At 34.7% G+C, this 19,990-nt stretch overlaps 3 protein-coding genes across 3 annotated transcripts in view; 2 read left to right on the forward strand and 1 right to left on the reverse strand.

The window, feature by feature from the left end:
• LOC107093302 (leucine-rich repeat-containing protein 17-like) overlaps nt 1–2,676 on the forward strand; it is a 34,533-nt gene extending 31,857 nt beyond the window's left edge. The window contains exon 5 of the mRNA XM_015388278.1: nt 887–2,676. Coding sequence (XP_015243764.1) covers nt 887–1,329 — 443 coding nt within the window. The 3' untranslated portion in view covers nt 1,330–2,676. The remainder of the gene's footprint in view (nt 1–886) is intronic.
• Nucleotides 2,677–2,707: 31 nt separating this feature from the next.
• Nucleotides 2,708–8,907, reverse strand: LOC107093303 (ras-related protein Rab-19-like). Its single transcript, XM_015388279.1, has 4 exons — nt 7,897–8,907; nt 4,653–4,836; nt 3,734–3,837; nt 2,708–3,653 (listed from the first exon to the last, which is right to left on the reverse strand). Exons 1-4 carry the CDS (start codon nt 8,089–8,091, stop codon nt 3,459–3,461), a joined length of 678 nt encoding a protein of 225 aa, XP_015243765.1. The 5' UTR covers nt 8,092–8,907; the 3' UTR covers nt 2,708–3,458.
• Nucleotides 8,908–12,521: 3,614 nt separating this feature from the next.
• LOC107093284 (tetraspanin-8-like) lies at nt 12,522–19,739 on the forward strand. The gene is made up of 9 exons (XM_015388260.1): nt 12,522–12,713; nt 13,086–13,151; nt 13,726–13,839; nt 13,915–13,989; nt 14,064–14,162; nt 14,844–14,930; nt 15,509–15,568; nt 16,707–16,790; nt 16,876–19,739. The coding sequence occupies exons 1-9, from the start codon at nt 12,633–12,635 to the stop codon at nt 16,978–16,980; spliced, it is 771 nt and encodes a 256-aa protein (XP_015243746.1). The 5' UTR covers nt 12,522–12,632; the 3' UTR covers nt 16,981–19,739.
• The last annotated feature ends 251 nt before the right edge of the window (nt 19,740–19,990 follow it).

The following is a 19,990-nucleotide window of genomic DNA, read 5'->3' on the forward strand; positions in this document are numbered from 1 at the left end:
TTTTGCTCTGTAAGGACCCAAATGCAAAATAAAAGACGATTTTATCAACTAAACAGATGAAAACATTTACATGAAAGACTAGAGTGGGTATTGGTGCCTTGCACTACTGCTCTCAGGTGCAAAGACAAAGGTCACAAGAGAAGAAAGCTCCAAAGCAGCTGCAGTTAACACACAGTGAATGATGAAAACAAAGTAAAAATGACAGTGAATCTGAATTTTTTTTTTCCTGATTTGTTAAGTATGTATGTGTGTATAGGGGACTTATTTAGAAGAGCTCATGTATTAAAAAAAAAACAAAAAAACAACAACATAGATTTGTAACTTAATTTGGATTTATTTCAGTACTTGTTCTCTTTCCAGCCAACATATTTATGTTATTTTATTCTAATCTGGAAAAAAATGAAATGTCTGAGCATGAAATGTTAAGAAAATTAACAAAAATATTTTAGATTTTTTTTTTTTATCAGTTGTACTTTCTATTCTTTTAACATAACACGTTTGACCCAGGGGGTACACATGGTGAGATAAAATGGCCAGGGGGGTGCACAAGTCAAAAAAGTTTGGGAACCACTGTTCTAGACTCCTCCAGAAAAGCTAAACAAATCAAATAGTTTATTAACTTTTACTAAAGGAAAAGTTTATCCTAACAGGTCATTTTTGTTTAGTAACATATCCTTCTGCTGATGGTTTTCTGAATTTTAAAGATGCAAACTCATCTAATGCTAAAACAGGTACATATTAAGAGGAAAGACTTTGCTGATGTTAAATATACATTTGATGTCTTTTTTTTATTTAGTTTAACTGTTTGTTATATATTTTTCTTATCAAACATAGATTTGGTGCTTTGTGGGTTAAGCTCATTTTTCCTGCATCTTTTCCCTCCTAGCTGCGTTTGCAGGCCTGCTGCACCTCCGTCACCTCGATCTGTCCAACAACAGCCTTCGGTATTTCCCTTACGGCGTACTGGAGGACCTGTACTTCCTACGGAAGCTTAACTTGGACAACAACCCATGGATGTGCGACTACTACATTCACTACTTGGTCTACTGGCTCAAACATCACCCAGCTGTCTCGTTCACTGGCCTGATCTGCTCAGAGCCAGAGGAGTTCAGGGGCTGGAGAGTGGAAGACTACGTCAAAACCTACAACGGGGAGTGTCCTATAGATAAACAGATAGAAGACAATGACAATGGGCAGGGAGCACATGGAGGGTCGGAGAACGAAGCACAGCAGGTGATGGGGGAGATGGCTGAAGGACAATTGGATCTTCTACCCCAGCCCATAAGGAAGAAGGAACCCAATGAGATAGACATCATCAGATTGAGCTAGAATGGGAGAAATTTACACATGACTATTGACCTGCAGGTCAGACGTCAACATGGATTAAAAAAAAATCAGTGATTAAGTGTTAAAGATATAGTATGTGAAGTAAAATATTGAGTAAAAGTATTTCTTAAAAAGCAATTTCCATCCTCATTAATAAGCATAAAATAGGATGATAAACATTTGCTCTAACGCTTATTTGTTTCATTGCCTTGCTGCTTTGTTTTTTAAGTGGTGGGCTTTAATTTCTATTTATCTTATATAAGAATATTTCCAAACCAGGCTGTGTTTGTTGCCAAACCCTGACATTCCAGCCGGTTAGATTGTGGTGCCTTTTTGTTTTGTTTCTGTGCAGTAACACTGAGATCAGGATATGTTTTCTTTGGTTTACTTGTTATTTTCCAGCTTAATGTCTGACATTTTCTGTATTTTCTCTGGAATAAATTTGGGTCTATTTTTTTTTTGTTTTCCAGATTGCTTGTTTTACTTATAAACAGGAATGACTAATAGCAAATTGTCTATGTAGAAATATTTAATTTGCGGTAAAGTGAAATCATGACAAATGGCAGGAATCAGAAATTGGCTCCGCTTGTTCTACAGGGACATTGCTGATCATTTTTCTCATTCATTATGCTGATCTGATGTTGCGAAAGAATGATTAGAGAACATTACGTCTATTACAAACATGCTTCTTGTTTCATTTGGCATATTAATCTCAGTTCTTACCCCGGATCTGTCTCCAGCATACATTGTAGGTAACATTTCTTTTTAGCAAATGCCTCAACCATAAGCAAGAAAAACTGATAATACAATACCCAAGCCAGTATCATCAATTACCTGCTGGATACCGGGCACACAATTATCGTTAGTGACAAAAAGTATTGGTTTCCTCCAACCTTTTCAAATATTGTCATAATGCTACTGCCTAACTCTTTGTAGGGGAGTGTTGGCCTAGTGATTAGAGCAGTGAGCTTGTACTCTGAGAAGCATGCAAGTACCCGGTTTAATCCCCACAGCCTGAACTCTGGGTCCCTGAGCAAGACCTTTAATCCCTGATTGCTCCCCAGGCGCCATACAGTGGGATCAATTATGTTCAATTATTAGTATTTTGACAGGATTTTGTGATAGAAACAAAATGAGACACATATTCAAAAGTTATGAGAGCCTCAGCAAGTATTTCAAGTTAAAATTATGAACAGCAAGTGATTTTTTCACAAGAAATTATACCATTTTCTGGTATCATAGCCCTTTAAAAATAATGCAGAATGTTTTTTCTTTTTTTTTGTTGAGAAAATTGCAATAAGTTGGTATATTTATAATCCCGACTTAGCATCTGTGGAAACCCTTTCTATTCATTTCAACTCATGTTTCTCTTTATTATGAAAGACAAACAGAATCCAACTGTACAGATCATGTGCTGGTAACCAGCACCACCTGGTGTTCAGACAATGTCCTTCACAGATTGACAACTTTACGTTGGACATAGGTTAGAAACATGTAATGATCCATTTCCATCAGAGGTCAAACTGTCCTGCTTCATTTTCTTAAGTTAATAACGAGCAGATAGAGGTGCCTGAAAGACATTATTATCAACATGAGGAGATGTTTCATGAGATAAATCCAGACATGTATACTTCACAGTGTTTTGTGTATGGCACATTGTGTAAGATACTTAGGTCTACAGTGTACAGTATGAGGAAACGGTCAAAGCTTTACACCATTTTAGCAAAACTGCACTGTAACCCCCCCACTCCCCCAACACCTTCCCACTTCTTGTGAGACAGTTGCTGAGGCTACTTAGGGATTCAAATGTGTCCATTTGTAGAAGATGAATTAGAAGTCTAATAGGTAGAATGACACCATGGACCTGTGGAAAAGATTGTTTTACTGTAGTTTCCCCTGAACACTGATCATAGATTGGAGAAAACGCTTCATCAGCATTCCTCTAAGATCAGATGGAATCAATATTTCTTAACCATCTCCTCAGCACCTCCCTTTTTTAGCTGATTTTCGGTTCTCTATGCCTCATAAATGCATCCAGCATAAAGCATCCTGGTTTCTTTCATTCCTCAGCATTCTTGATAAATAAAATGTCCTTCACATTGTTCAGCATCTTCAGTCAAAGTTTCCCCAAGTCAGCAGCATGACTTCTTCTCCTTCTCCGGTGGAATGTAGGCTCCTATGCTGATGTCTATCGGTCGAGAGTTCTCCCTGATTAGAATCCTCGGCATGCTCGGGTTTTCAGCATCAGCCTGCTGGACATGAAGGCCATTCCGAGACAACAGCTCCCTGGCCATCATTAAGAAAGCATCCTCCACATTCTGACTTTGCTGTAGAAGATAAAAAGCAATTTAAATAAATACAAAATTCAATCGCATTATAAATTCTTATCTGTATTTATATGTATTACCTTTGCAGATGTCTCCAAAGCAGCTAGTATACCTCTTTCTTTTGCCAGATTGCAAGCTTTTTGGAATGGAACCTCCCGTTCTTCCTCCAGGTCACATTTGTTACCTAAATGGAGGACATCATGAAGTCATTGAAAAAAATGGATATGGAAATTACACACACCTCAGATGTACTAAAACTTACATTTTTGCCCAAGAAAATTATCCACAGAAAACAGAATTTAAAGGAAATCAGAATCCAGACTTGTTTGGCAGTTTAATCAAATTTTACTTCTAGGGTTCTATGTCCTTGTCTTTTCTTATTGCTATATAAAGATAGGTGCAACAAAAAGGTTGCATGTTCTACAAGCTGTTGAGAGCAGTCAAAAGAAAGATGAGGTTCTAAGAAATAGTTGGAGGTAGTAATGATAAAATTTATTTCACAATAATATACCAAAACAGCTTTTTATATATGTAGGCTATCTCTAAGTGCTCTCTATTATTGTTATTTCTGCTCCAAAGGTATGTAGATGTGCACAGAATATCTTTACCAATATCTCCTTTGGAACAACATGACTCCAGAACATTTTGCATGACTGTTGCATCTGACTGTAAAGTGCTAAAATAGTGTAAAAACTTTATCTGCAGTTGAGTATTAGATTTAAAAAACTATGTTGCACGTGGAAAATGTTTTCATTTTCATTTCCTCCAACCAGAAATTGCGCGGTTTGGTCATATTATGATTTGATGATGACACACACACACACAAAATAAAGTTTTGCAGACACTGTCTGCTGAAATACAAACACAGATCACTGCACTTTCTTTATATTTCTGCTCTGACCATACAAACAAGTTTGCACGTCTTTTAGGGCACATAAACCCTCTAAAGATCAGGCCCATAGTGTCCTAATTTATCAGTGAGGTCCAAATGTAACTCACCTATTAGCACCAAGAGTACATTGGCTGCTCCATACAGCTCTACCTCCTTGATCCAGTGGTCCACCGAGTCAAAGGTGCAAGCTCGTGTGATGTCGTAGGCAATCATGGCACCATGAGCGCTGCGATAGTAGCTCTGTGTGATGGTGCGAAACCTCTCCTGACCCGCTGTGTCCCAAACCTGCATCTGTCCCACAGAGAAACACATCCAGATTAATGTTCACATTATTTTAAGGATTTAACTTACTTTTTAATAGTAGTAAAAATAGACTTTTGTCTAGCGTCACTATTTTAGGTGTAGATACTTAATAAAGGGAAAGTTTTTATTATAAAAGACTTAGACTTGGGCAACTTTATTGACAATTTGTATATACAGAGTGTATGCAAAACAAAATGACATTTATACAGCTTTCAGACAGGGAATGAGCAGCAACTTAGCAGTGAAAAGGAACATTTCCATTCCATAAAGTGCAGCATTGATCAAAATAAAAGATTGATAATTAGAGATATTTCTCTCTCTGCTTAATGTTTGATATTTACACACTGTTTACTAGGAAAGCAATCAGCAGCGGTTTAAAAGAAGCAATTTTCCCATTGATTGGACCGAAAATAGTTAAAAGGAAAATGAACAGAGTCTCAGCATGTCACTATGAAGATATGAAAGTGGTTATTAAGCAAACATTATTAAAGGCTGCGGCTAATCCCACAAGAAATCATGAACTCCGATTAGCTGTTAAAGTTGAGGGATAAGGCTGCTGTAAAAGCTGAAAAGCAAAGCAACTTCAGTCAATAGAAAAAGGAGGGGGAGCAGAAAAATACACCTGAATCCTTGCTATTTTAGTTTGTTTATGTACAAGTTAGGGTTGGCACAGTGTTATGTAACAGGATGTTATTTACATAAATGATTGCATTTTTGCTTGGAGGTTTAGGTCTTTATTTTTGTCCTGATAATATTTATGGTAAATAATTACTTTTGTGAGTGTCTTCTCACAAAAAGTCTTCTCCTCTAGTAGTACTATTAAATAAAGCTAAAGATGCTTTGTGATACCCACTGTCACAACCAAAAGCAGTGGGAGATAACACAGAGAGAAAGACATGACTAATTAGACTTATATTGTAGAAAACTAACAATAAGAATGATGGTGTGATATGTAATTAAACACAAACAAACCAAACCTAGACTAGGGTTTAACCCCAAACCTGGGCTGCCTGCTCTGGGTGTGTCGTACCTACGTAATAGCTGTTTCTCTGGCATTGATATATAGACTTAACCGCCTGTATTTGTAGGAGGCAAAGACAGTTGAACACTTAAAACTCACAAAAGAACCAAATGTGAAGTTTTCTGCTCAGTAATGATTTTACAGTTACAATTTATGTTACATGAATAAATTCCTATATATTGTTTTTTCTCGCCATCTGGGTTAGAGTTTCCTGATTGAGGAACTATGGAAAATCATTGGATTTATTGGTTATGCTTGAATCTATAAACTTAAAAAAAGCATGTACATGACCAGGTGTGATGAGAGTGATGCTGTCATACTGAGGCATTTGAGGAGGTAATAGGAGATTTTTCAGGGTGTTGCTTTGGGTTTGAGTGCAGATGTGGAAATTATCCCCAATAATCAAACTGAGAAGTAGATTCATTTTTATGGCGATTATAAGCAAATAACAGTTTGCATCAGCAATGATAGGAGAAACTCTTTGGTTTCCCCTGTGGAGAATCTAGAGTACTCATACATATCTGAGAGTACTCTCCAAGGATCTTCAGTAAGAGACCTTTGTATCGTTGTAGCAACCAGACTACACTCAAAAAGCAAACCCATTTAATTACATCACAGCAATAAAGCTAGTCAGTTAGAGAAGAGTTCAATAAATTTAAAGCAAACAAATAAAGGAAATAAAGGAAAAATAAAGGAAATAAATTGCTGAACATGAACTTGAGGCATCTTTTGACCTAAATACATATTTAAATGTAGGTTAAATAAATGATAGAGCAAATGGTAAGAAGTAATTTCCCTCTGGGATTATTAGAGTATATAAAATAAAAAAAAAATAAAAAAATAAGTCTCCTAATGTGTTTTGAAAGTAAAAGCAAACTTGGCAATAGAGTATTTTAGTAGTGAAATAAAAACTTAACAATGACTTTCTGTTGGTTAAAAATAACTAAGCTGGAAAACCAGCTTTGTAGATGTAGCTTCAGGCAGAAAAAAGCAGATGAAGACACAATAATCACTCATCTGAACAATCCAGTCTTGGCAGGTATTTTAACTTATAACAGCCTCAAGGTGCAGTAACTGTTGAACAAGATTTGTAAAAACAAATTAAAACCCTTCCAGAGGTCACCCAAGCTGCTTATATTCAACATTTAGTCAACAAAATATTGATCTGTTGACTGTTAACAAAATGTTTTGATGTAACATGAGGACATTTTTTCTTAGCATAGATAAAAACCCAAATCCCCAAATTAAAAAGCAAAATCATTCACAGATTGAAAGTCTCTTCCAAAATAGGAGTTTTTTTGCTTTTCATAATGATATTCTTTAAACTTAAAGAGGAATGTTAAAGGGGTTGTTATGGATTTGTTATCGGCCAACTTTAGTGTCACCTCATATAGGAATAAAATGTATCCCTCTGAAAGCACCTTTCCTATTGTGAAATACAGTGGTGGCAGCATAGAGCTGTGGGGATGATTTGCTTCAAAATGGATAAGAAAGGCTTCTAAATGATGCACTATTTTGTTTTTTGTATATTGCATACAATCCTGATAAAATAAGGTGAACTAAATGGAATCAAGGGGTATGATTTCATTTTATTTATTTCTTTATTTAGGTCAGTGGATGCAGAACTAATTAAGGTCTTAAAAAGTAACAGCTTCCTTTTCTAGTGAGATAACAGTAGATGAGCGTCTATTTTTGCAGTCACCAAAGGGAGGAACCTGATTGGCAAGTTCTTCATACCAGCAGCCAGTCAGACCTGTTTAGGCCCAAAGCAAACTGCCATTACAACTTGCTGTAATGTCACTGAGGATACCCGCTTTTGCATAAAATGGGAATAAAATCTAACCGTAAGCTGTTAAACGGATCAAAAGGTCATAAAATCTATAAAATAGAAGCTCTACTTTTGATTATCTGTCATAAGTATCTTCAAACCAAAACACTTCAGCAAACCTTAATGCCTCTTGTAGATCCTTTATTTATTGTCTTCTAAATATCTAACTAGAATAGAAAAAAATATGTAGAAAACTTACCTTTACTTTCTTTCCATCAATATCCACCGTCCTGACAGTAAAATCCACCCCAATGGTGTTCTGCTGTTTCTCTGAGAAAATCCCTGACTTGAAATTCTGGACAATGCAGGTTTTCCCCACATTGGTGTCCCCAATAAGAATGATCTTAAAAAGAAAATCAAAAGTGTCATCGTGCTCAGGTGCTGGTGCCTGCATTGTGGAAGTACAGCAGAGTGTGTCTGCGTCTATTTCAGCGTGAATAGAGGAAATGATCTCTCCTTTAGCTGCACTCTAGATCACTTGGAATGCTTGACCTTTGAAGCTGGAAGGTGATGGGTTATCTTTGTGTTTGAATCAAGGCAGAAAAAGGACCCAATAATAAAAAAAAAATGTTACAAGCAACAACAGCTAAGCAGAATATAAATCAGCAGATTAGATGATGTCCTCAATGTGATAAAAGCACCAGAAATCTTTTTTTCTATATGTTTTATAAAAAGACAAATTATTTCCAGTTCTGCATTCTTTCTCTCTTGTATTCCCTGAAAGTTTAGTATTTCCTTCCGCTCTCATGCTCTTTCAGTGCTACAAAAATGCGTTATTTCAGCTGCTCCTTTCAGCTCCTTCTCAGGTGTTGACCCACTTTACCGTCCATGGTAACCAACAACATAAAAAATCCCTTCCATCCTTTGTGTCCTCATGAATAATCTGCAGTAATGTCAATAAAAGAACAAAAATCTTCCAGTTAGTAGGTGTGAAATCGTATCACCTCATAGCAGTCTGTCGTCCCAGGTCTCTCTTACACACATAAACACACACATTCTCTCTTGGTTCCTCCCTCTGGGTTTCTCCCATCAGTTTTTCCTGTTCTTCCTCACCTGAGTCCTGCCCTCCTCACATGACCCACAGGAACAATAGAAACCAGCCCCACCTGTTATGAATACGTAGCCCAGCTCCATATCTAATGTTGCACTATGGGAAATGCAGTTAATGAGCAGTGAACTTTCTTAACCTGTTCCTCCTGAAAGAACTGTTGCATTAATCTAGAGCAGAAGCTATTACTATAACTTGTTTTACAGGTTCCATTTGAGGCAAGAAGTCAAACTGGATTCCAGGTGATTTATTTAATGAATCTATAGTGCTTCACATATAGTTTTCATATTTACCAATTTAATAGTATCAGTTGTATAAAGATTTCCCAAACAAAAATAATTACGAAGCGACAAATGATATAGATGTTTACTTAATTCCTTCTTCAATAGTAACTGAATTAAAGCCATTTCTTTTTTTATTCTTCTTTTGAGACAGTTTAGAGTTATAATCAAAACTGTTGTGGTAATATGGTTAAAAATTGGGAGATACATTGTTATAGCATTATGTGAAATTTTAATCAATGAAATCTGCAAGCATTAAAATTGATTAGATTTTCTATCCATATTTGGTCATTGCTTATAATAGTAATTATTTTTCAGTGACATAATAGAAGTAATGTATCAGGGCTGATAGCCCTGATACATTTTCAGTTATCAGTCCAAAAGTTTATCTTTCACAAACTTTTCAAGTTTGTGAAAGATAAAAAAAAAAAAAAAATTCAATTTGACATTTTTTAGATAGCAGCCGTCAGAAAATACTGTATAAAGTGAATTGGAGACAGGCTGTAAGTATAAAACTCCATGGACACAAGTTGATCTTTGACTTTTCTCTTAACCCTCTCCAGGCAGATGTTGCATATTTGCAACAGCTAAATCCCATTTAGCTAATTACTCCACATCCATATTTTAAGAGCTTTTGTTACTCAGAAGTACAACAGAAGGACAGTTTCTCTCCAGCTTACCAGATAGCACTGCTGACTCACTTTCAACATGGCTGAGTCCTTGGTGTCACTGAAATAGATTTTCTAAGCACCAATTTCATTTAAGTATCACTATCAATTTCCATTATTTTGAAATCAATACTACACAAGATGAATCATGAATGTGTATAGATATGACATACTGTATGCCAATGAGTAGATTTTATCTCCTCTGGGTTTTTCACCAGAGGCATCTTGATTTCAATGTTGTGGATTCGCAATGTGTGCCCAAACAGGTACCAATGGATGCTACATGCTTTATCTACTAGTTTGCCTATATTTTGAGCAACAGTTTAACAGAGACGGCCTTCTCAAGAGCTTTTGAGATGTTGGTGTAGAAAATGTTTGAGAAAAAGTTGTCTCTAATTTTGTGAGAGAAATTTTTTTTTTTTCGAATTTTGTTTTGTTAATTTTTTGTTTGTGACATTCAAATAAAGTTAACGTTCATATCAGATCCAGTCTTTAGTTTTAATTTACCACTTCGGGCCACTGTTGCAAATCTGCAACATCCCAGAATTCTTTGCAAGTGAAGGTCTCTCTCAAAAAAAAGTCTGAATTGTATACAGTATTACTACCCCATATGATCATTTTCTCCAAATATCAGATTTTTCCTGCAACTACATCTTAATTTTAACCTGAGAGGGTTAACATATTGCTCAACAAACCAGAGAGGAAGATTAAAAATGAAGGCAGATGTAATAAATTTCAAAAGAAAAACTTACAGACCCTTAAAAACCTTGTACAATTACTTCGAGTTGCAAAAATGAGCAGCATATTCTTATTAACTTTTTCTCTGTGTAGATGATAGAGTCATGCAGAGTAGAATAGCATCTAGATACTTCAGGGATGATGCTCTTTTCCTGTTCAGTCAGCTCCCAGTTTGAAAAAAAAAAACAGTTTTTCTTTTCTATTAAATTTAAGACTAACCTTAAAATTTTGCTCAAATTCATAGATAAAGTTTTTTAGGTTATCTTGAGCTATTTAGAATAGCCAGCAGGAGGACTCCCTGACAGTTTTTTTTTTTTCTTGCAACTCAACTTTATTAGTGAATTACAGTTATGGCTATTTTCTCATAGTTTTTTGTTCCTTTCTGTTGATTATAGTATTTTTAGCTCAGTGAGTGTTAACTATTTCAGAGTAAATTATAATAATTGATTCATAAAATGACTGACGACCTGTCCAGGGTGTACCCCACCTCTCGCCCGTAGACAGCTGGAGATAGGCACCAGCACCCCTCACGATCCCACTTGGGATAAGCGTGACGGAAAATGGATTCATTAAATTAGACAAAAGCTGGGTGTGTTTGTCCTGCAAAGTGCCATAACATAAGATTTGCTTGAACGAAAGCTATTTAAATAGATTAAACTAGCAAACATTTATCCCAAAAACTGCAATAAGTGAAGCAAAAATCATATTGAGAATCAATAAAATTAAAGCACTTATTTATAGTACCATTAGATCTTGCACAGATGATTAACAATCTCTTCAATTGGATCATTTCCTTGCGATTTCTGTAAGGAGGAAGAATGTGCTTGAACAAACTCACTGAATACAAAGTGATGGTGGATTATGACTCAGCTTGGTTTCATGGCCTGAATATAAAAACACTGATGGTTTCTTAAAGTAAAAGATAAACTGATGAAGGAATGAAAAGGCGGCTATACAATTCACTGGATTTAAATTAAATTGAATATATGTTAAACATATAATTATAAAATAGTAAAAAATAAAAATCCAAGTATTGAAGGAAAAAAAATCTAACTGCAAAACATTGCAGGACATTGCATAAACTATGCCTTATAGAATACAGCCTAAAATAATAAGCTTAAAATTTAAATTAGAGTAGGTTTCTCCAGAGGAAGATTAGGGCCACTGAAAAAAAAAAAGTTAACTTATTTTTACATTTTATTTCAGTATAATATGAGAAAAAAGTCAGATTTCTGACTTTAATCTAAGAATTCTGACTTTTTTCTCAGGATTCTGACTCTAATCTCAGAATTCTGACATTTTTCTCGGAATTCTGACTGAATTCTGACAGCTAACAAACATGTTAGCATCAAGCAGTAACCATGTCTGCGTTAGAGACTAGCTCTCTTGTTTTAATCATCTTCTGCTCTTCCATTAATGAAACAGCATCACTGGGGACCCTCGGGCATGTAAAAAGTTGCCTAATTCCGTCATTTTCCACCAATGTGTTACTGGCCCTTCCAAACAACTCACATCTTTGTCAGTGAAGTTGAGTGCTCAAACATCTATGTCTTCATAGTGCCCATCTACATTAAGATCCTAAATTCTAAGATTAAAGTCAGAATTCTAAGATCAAAGTCAGAATTCTGAGATTAAATTAAAAATTCTGAGATTAAAGTCAGAGTTGTGAGAAAAAAAGTCAGAATTCTGAGATTAAAGTCAGAGTTGTGAGAAAAAAAAGTCAGAATTCTGAATAAAAAGTCACAAGTGTGAGAATAAATTTAGAATTCTGAGATTAAAGTCAGAATTATGAGAAAAAAAAGTCAGAGTTCTGAGATTAAAGTCAGTGTTCTGAGATTAAAGTCAGAATTCTGACCTTTTTCCGATATTAAACTGAAATAAAATTTAAAAATTAGTCAACATTTTTATTTTTTCAGTGTCCCTAATCCTCTTCCGTAGATTTCAGTTATTTCTAATTTCATATTCCCCATTTACAGTTTTGCTTTTCAATGAATGGCATATCAGAAATCAGAAGTCTCGTATTTCCTACATTTCCACAGGCAACTTGAAGGCAGCACAGAGTCAGCATCCAGCCCGTCACCGTGACGTCCTGCGGATGCAGACAGATGCCCTTACTGCCTCCACTGCGGGCTCCTCGCCGATGTGTTTTCTCCTTCTATTAAAGAAGAAAAAGGAATTTTGAAGCGAGTCCACAGAGATCATGCAGAAGAGCTCAGTGGTCGTGGTGGCGGATAAAACGAGCCTGAAAAGGCCGTTTATTTTCGCTAACGCTGTACATATGGTAGGTGCATTCCAGTTTATCCGAACAGGCCTGTTTTGATACCTTCTTAAAATTTATAATTACATTTTTTTTTTTTTGTAATATTAAATAATGCTAAATTTGTAGTAAATAATGATTTCCAGATGCGTTAAATGCCAGCTGGTCAATATTTTTGATGCCTGGTGTTATTATTGTTTTTCCTTTCTTATTAAATAAGTTCCTGCTCCTTTAAGGAGTGACAGCAGTGGGTTCAAGAATACTTATCCTTTGAGGGTTGACATTATAAGCTGCAATGCATAATCTCTGTGGAGAGTCTGAATTAAAGAGGATTTGAATTTATTTGTTTAGGGGAAAAAAACTGAAATTAAACATTTTGAGATGTTTTTTTTCAAGGCTTTGTGTTTCTTCATGTTGAGGCTGACTGTGATTTGGCATCGGGACCTTATACAAACTGGCAAGGTAAGATATAATTTTGATGTTTGTCAGTTTTTGTTATTTTAAATGGATAAATGTAGTTTTTTAAAGCAAGGAAGCAGAAAAAAAGGGATTATTAATGAACCCTCTCCAATGATTTCACCTGAACTTACCATGGCAGCATTATTTTTATATAATCTTCCTGGAATGACATGCTTGCTGAAATATTTTAGAGTAACATCTTGAGTGGTCTTCTAAAGGTTTTGAAAATACATTTAATTTGTTTATATATGTGCAAAGCAAAATATAAGACAATTATAACATAAACTGCCCATATTAGATTGCAATCTAATATATTAACCCGAAACAGATTATTTTAGGGAATATTAAGAAAAATTCAAAAGTAAAAAATTCAAAAAGTAGGGCGAAAAGAAATCAGTTGTTGGAAAAATGCATTGCCCTCTTTTCCACAATCAAATTTGTCTTCACTTTATTATCAACATGCCAAAAATTTTTGTTTAAAGTAACAGTACACATAACCACACAATATAGTTTCTGGTTTGTGCAGCGTATGCTTTTTTTTTCCAACCCACTGACTACACTTTGATTTTCTCTAAAGATGGTGCCCAGTATTTCTGTAGCAATGATGTACGTGATCGAAGTCGGCTGCCTGCTGCTGTCAGTGCTCGGTGTGTTCGGAGCCTGCAAAGGAAAGAGATGGTGTTTGATTCTGGTAAAACAAACACATAAAAAGTGTTTTTTTGTACAAATTTATGATAATTATTATAACTTTGGTGTCTTTTTGCAGTATGCAGCTGGCATGGCAGCGGCAAGTCAAACTATAATTATCAGAACGGCATTAAGTTATCAAGATGTTTATGAGGTATGAGCTTTAAATCCCACATGTTTGCATATTTAACAACATTTTCTTTAGAGATCTCCTTTTTCTGGCTTTAGAAACGCGTTGTCCGTGAGGAGTCCAAGCTGCTGGCCATGATGCCGCTCACTGGGCCGAACAAAGCCAACAGGACATTGCTCCATAATATCCAAGAGGAAGTAAGCCTAGGCCTGTAGTTTCATCATCCATTTACACTTGCTGTAAAATGTCATTTACATTTGGATAAATATGAATAAAAATGAACCCTAGCTCTACTTTGATGCCACTAGTAAAAATGTGGAAAAAGATTTATAGAAGTTTAATCTTTTGTTGGAATTTTATAAAACCCTCAAAGGAAACTGAGAACCTAAACTGTTATGACTAAAATTTATGAACAAGGAAAGAATGAAAAACGATTTAAGTTATTTAAAAAAAAAAAAAATACACCCCCAAAATGTTATAGATTAAATCGATCTAAAGTGTTTAGTGAATTTCACTCCATTTTTGCAGGCGATCACGGTATCTAAGCATTTTTTTACAGTAACCCATGTCTCCTGTTTTTAAAAGAAAATGTTTTGGGTTTTTTGAGAAATTATGGAATATTGGCATCAAAAACATAAATATGCCTGTACAAAAGCAGAAAACAGAAAGTATTTCTCTCTAATTATACTACTAAAGAGGCCAAGATGTAGATCGTTTTAATATCGCCACCCAATGGCAGCAACAAACTACTGTACCACTGAACAGAAGCCAGTCACAAACTTTTATTTTCATTTAGCTGTCATTTTTAAAGCTTCAATCTTATTTCCTTCATTAATAAAAAGATAACATGAATGACGTCCTGTTTGTAACCCTTCTAGTTGGAATGCTGTGGTCTCATCGAAGGCTACAAGGACTGGGGTGCATCCATTCCCGCCTCCTGTAACTGTCATTATCCAGGAAAATGTGTGAGTATTCCCAACATTGCATATTTTCATCAATGTAATCAATGCATTTTGCAACAAAATCTTAAATGCAGGAACAATAAAAAAAAAAGAAACCAAAACCAGGAGACAGCAGAAAGAAACACACATGAGGAGCTAACCAATGAAGAGGATCTAGCAATGAGAAACTTCACAGGACTGAATAAAGAATGGGCTAATGAGCTGATTTGGAACAGGTGTGGATAGAAGTAACTAGAAGGGAGCTAGGGAAAAGGAGACTGGCACAAGGGGGCAGCAGAGAGAAACCCCAAAAATGCAACACTGCTTAAATATAACACAGAATGGAGGGAAAAAAAACAATTGACAATAGAAGAGAATGACATAAATAACTGAAAACTCAAAAAGAAGTCCAAAAGGGGAGAACCATGATGGCAACTCTCAGTAGCTACGCAAATATGTAAGCAATATGACTGCAGATTAGACTTGCAGAGTTTCTTATGTACAATTCATGAAAATCATTAAAAAAAAAGTAATTAAAGGAAAATTAGAAATGCAAAATGTTTCATTTCATAATTAAGTTTCATCTTTGCACTTTTAACCAGGTTCGACTAAGAGGCATCGCCACTCTTGGAGCTCCGAAGAACCAGTATGTCTATCGAGAGGTAAAACACATTCCCATGTCCATTTGATTGCTAACTTTATTTCATATATTAAGTATAATGGTGTTAGCATAGTGATTGCTAGCATTTTATACCCTTGTAATGTGGCAAATGAAAGAAAAAAACAACATATTTTCTAACGTCATAATAAAGCTGCAAGGCAAAGATTGTTGCAAATATAACACAGATTCAAATTCAGTGTGGAGCTTTTTGAGGAAGTCAGGGAAATGTTAAACACAATTTCTTTGCAGGGATGCAGATTAGAAACCGTAAAAAACATAACTTAAAGTATTTTTTATTGAATCCACAGCGAGGAGAGTTTATCTGAATAAAACAGGAAGTTAACTAAATGCACTCTCAAAAATCAAAATAACTGATTGGGAATCAAAAGTGAACACAGATATCAATGCAAGTTTTGTTCGAAAACTCACAAAAAATTGTATTTTCTTTTTTTTTATATCATTCTATATTTTAACGGGAAAACATTAACACATTACATGTTTTATTCAGTATAAAGTATTCAGTGTACAGCTTGAATAATACACTGGAAAAACAATCTAAAAATGTCTTAAATTAAGTGAATTTACCCTTAATTTTAGTAGGTAAATGAGAGGATTTGCCAATGAAATTAGTATTTTTACTCTTAAAGTAAGATATTTTGATAAAATGCACTTGAAAATAAGACAATGTAATTGGGTTTTCTTATTTTAGAAGTAAATTATCTTGTTCCTTTGGCAAAATGTCTCCTTTACCTCCTCAATTCAAGAACAAATGCACTTATATTAAGAAAAAATTACTTATTTAGATTTCGTTTTTTTCCAGTGTAGTACACAATCACTGTCTCCTGAAAATAAACCCTTCATATCTTAACCCCTGACATAAAAAATTGACATGACCACAAAGTTAAAGTGAAAATGCAACAACCAAACTAATGCCTGCTAGTGATACAAGCAAAATAATCTTCCCAATTTTGAGAGGACCATGATAAACACTTGATTAGGTGTAGCAAATAAAGCCAGTAAGTAAACTTCAGTCGGTGTAATTGGACACAGTGGAAACAACATTAGCATCAACCAGATCAATATCTTGTTTACGCCTGCTGCTTTAGGCCTTTATGTAGCTGTGATGTTTCATCCCACAGCCTTGCCTCCCGATTTATCTCTCCGAGCTGAAGCTGGCCTTCTCCTTAGTGATGGCCATACAGTTTGGAAGTGGAGTGTTTTGGGTAAGCTTTTGCTTTATTCCATTTATAATCAAAGAGATTAAATCTAATGCATTTTTTTTTTTTTTTGGTCTCCTTCTGTTCTCAGATTATTTTACTCGCAATGAGCATCAAACTGATGGGACAGATAAAAAGGAAACAAGAGTTTATAGCTCTCCTCCAGTCCAACAGATACGTTCCAGGGGCTTTCTAGCGCTGCACACTACTATGATTTAAATGTGCACTTGGCACTACAAGCATAAATGGTTTAAATTGGCACCTGAAGCTGCATACCATAATAAGGCTATTATGTGCTGTAGCAATATGTTATAATTTTATACATGTTACTGCATGTAACTGATGTTGACAAGTGATCTACATAGTTAGATTTATATCATTGCTTTTTTTAAGCCTTACTGCTGTAAACAAAGCAATTGAATGCAATTTTACGTGTATTGAAATTATATTCACACTTTTACATGCTTTTGCCGTATAGAAGATTGTGCTTTCAAAGAATATTTTGTCAAATAAGCGGTTTATCTGGTGCTTATTCTTTTGTTTTGTCATGGGATATGTAGGGAAGTCCTTTTAATGTTTTTTTTTTCATTTGTTCCATATGCAGATAATAACCTTCTTTTTACCTCATGCGTCCAAAATGGTTGAAATGTAGTAAATTCTTTATTTTTTCTTAGTTTCTTTAGTCAAACCTGTCTGGCCTCCAAAATGGGGATATTTACTGTACTAACACCCATCATTTTTTAAAAAGTCTGATTTTGGGATTCATTTCAGCTTTTTTAAACCCTGGATTTTATAGAAATATTGAATAATTTTCACAAAATTTTTAGTATATATCTATAGAGGGCGACCAGTGCCGCTATAGAATACATAAATAACATGAAAGAATTATTTAAATGTGACATTAATTTATTAAAACTGAATATCAATACGGACTTTAACTAATAACAAACATATGATTAATTATACACGCTTGTTTAAATATATAACTTTTATGAAATATAATTGTTTAAAGATTTAATGAATTATCACATTTTTCCTGTGTTGAAGCATTGCATTAATTTATTTAAACTGTCACACATCCATCAAAGTCAAAGAGGCAGGACTAAGGCACCCTGTGTAAAAACTGACATCTGATTAGATATTTATCATTAAATAAATTCTTTATTTATTTCCAGTTTTAATACAAAAATTATACATTTGAATAATTATTCCATAGGTTATTTATTTATTGAATAGTGGCACTCTGCGCCCTCCATATTCAAACCAAGTTCTGTCAATACTGTCATATGTGTCTTTGTTATTCAAAGGGCATGCAAAGTCTGTTTAAAATTTTTTCCTTTTACATATTGCATATGTTTTAGCTCACAATAATAGTCTTACTTTTTGAGAACTATAGAAATATGTTGAACAAATATTGAATGATAAAAGTGAGGCATAAAAAGACAGCCGAGGAGCAGGCTTAAAGTTGGAAAAGACGGATTATAATCTGCTTTAGACGAGTGAGCTACAGTGAGCAGCAAAGACAAAAGTAAAAAGCTCCAATTTGAGTTCCTTTAGATACGGTTTATTTGGTAGTTTATCCTGTGAAAAGGAACCCACTCTATTTCCCCACAGTGGGCAAACAATACTTCTGAGAAAATCCGTTGTTAGGTATAAAACTATAACTGCAATAAGGTTAGATATTTCCATTACTGATCCAGTTCTGACCTGTCCCCATGAATACTTTATACAAGGGACCCATGCAGTGATTATGCACTTTTCTCCACATAATTTCTCCTCTTTCCTTTTAATACACAACAAAATACAAAGTCACTATAATTCTGTTGAAAATTATTTTTAGAAGAAAATAAAGTGATTACCAATAGAGATTTTCAAACAGTATGTTACAGACATGGGCAGGTCAAGTATATAAAACAAATTGGATTTATTGATTGTTAAAAACACATACCGAACAATTACAAACTTCTGCCATCTTAATTAAAAAATATTTACCTCTTAAAATAATCAGGGCGACGTGTAACTGTAGGAAAATAACTATTAGAATCAGCTGGTCAGGCTTCTAACTATAAGCAGAAATCGGCATTGACCAGTTAAAACCTGATTGGTGCATCTCTGTCAAGTATTAATTCAAAAGCTATCAACAAAGTTAGCATAGCAAAATTCATTTGCTAGGATTATATGCAGGTATCTTGGTAGAAATCGGATTAATTCTACAGTACAGATTTCTTTTCGCTATACTACCCTAACGTCCCCTCTGTATAACCACATATTAAACAATTATTTTGTCTTAAAGCACACAACTTTCTACATTAGATTATTGCTAGATAAAAGCTTCATGCAGCACATTTTTAACTGTGTTAACAAAGTGCTTCTATTGAATATAATCCAGTATTTCTTGCATATATAATCAGGTTAGACCATCAGAATGGGATGCATTTCTCATTGAATGTCTTGACTTCTTGTTATGCACAGTGTATATTTCTGAAATGATGACGTTGCAGTTTGTTTTTTGAAAAGCACATTAAATGAATGAGTGATATTCAATCAAAACCACATGTTTGAGGAGGTGGCTTTGTTTTTGTTGCACATCTTATAGACATGCAGCTGAGATCATTCTTTGGTTTGAGTTTGGGGGTAAAAATGGGAAACTGCGGCAGTCTGGCTCTTGTGTGAAAATAAGTCAATGCTTTTCTACTATAATCCAGTTGAGGTCACTGTTCCATAGAAAACTCACTAGCATATACATTTTTCTGCATGAGCTGCCTGCCGTGAGAAATACTCCTGTTCTTAAATATTGTAAAATACAATTAATCTACCTGTGCACTTAAACCATAAATGCCTGATATGCTGTACGTTTGCAGTTATGGTTTTTTTTCTTCTGCATTTTACTGTTCATTTTTGATTCTAGATGTGAACTTGATATACTGTTTTGTAAATAGCAGGAATAAAAATATGATTTCTGTTTTTCTGCTTAAATCTATTTTACTGTGATTTGTCAGAATTTTAGCATTTCTGTTCAGAACAGGAGATTTAGACTCAGATTTAAACTATTCTTTGGTATGGGAGAGGAGGAGAATAATGTATTAAGCAAACAAGAGGCATGGTAGTTTTTTGTTATCATTACTTATTTGCACGCACAAAAACACTAGAGACTAGGACAATGAGAGAAAAGTGCAGTCACATCTTTTATATTATGTGTTCTAAAA

Source organism: Cyprinodon variegatus, unplaced genomic scaffold, assembly GCF_000732505.1.
Source record: "Cyprinodon variegatus isolate N-32 unplaced genomic scaffold, C_variegatus-1.0 Scaffold418, whole genome shotgun sequence".
Classification (NCBI taxonomy): Eukaryota; Metazoa; Chordata; class Actinopteri; order Cyprinodontiformes; family Cyprinodontidae; genus Cyprinodon; species Cyprinodon variegatus.

What these genes read in the sequence shown, in the direction of transcription:
- LOC107093303 (XM_015388279.1), bottom strand. Translation starts at nt 8,091, where the DNA reads ATGCAGGCACCAGCACCTGAGCACGATGACACTTTTGATTTTCTTTTT. An exon ending in TGTACTCTTGGTGCTAATAG is followed by an intron (nt 3,838 to 4,652) that starts GTGAGTTACATT and finishes TCCTCCATTTAG; the next exon opens with GTAACAAATGTGACCTGGAG. An exon ending in CTTTGGAGACATCTGCAAAG is followed by an intron (nt 3,654 to 3,733) that starts GTAATACATATA and finishes TATCTTCTACAG; the next exon opens with CAAAGTCAGAATGTGGAGGA.
- LOC107093284 (XM_015388260.1), top strand. Translation starts at nt 12,633, where the DNA reads ATGCAGAAGAGCTCAGTGGTCGTGGTGGCGGATAAAACGAGCCTGAAA. An exon ending in AGAGATGGTGTTTGATTCTG is followed by an intron (nt 13,840 to 13,914) that starts GTAAAACAAACA and finishes GTCTTTTTGCAG; the next exon opens with TATGCAGCTGGCATGGCAGC. An exon ending in ACCAGTATGTCTATCGAGAG is followed by an intron (nt 15,569 to 16,706) that starts GTAAAACACATT and finishes TTCATCCCACAG; the next exon opens with CCTTGCCTCCCGATTTATCT.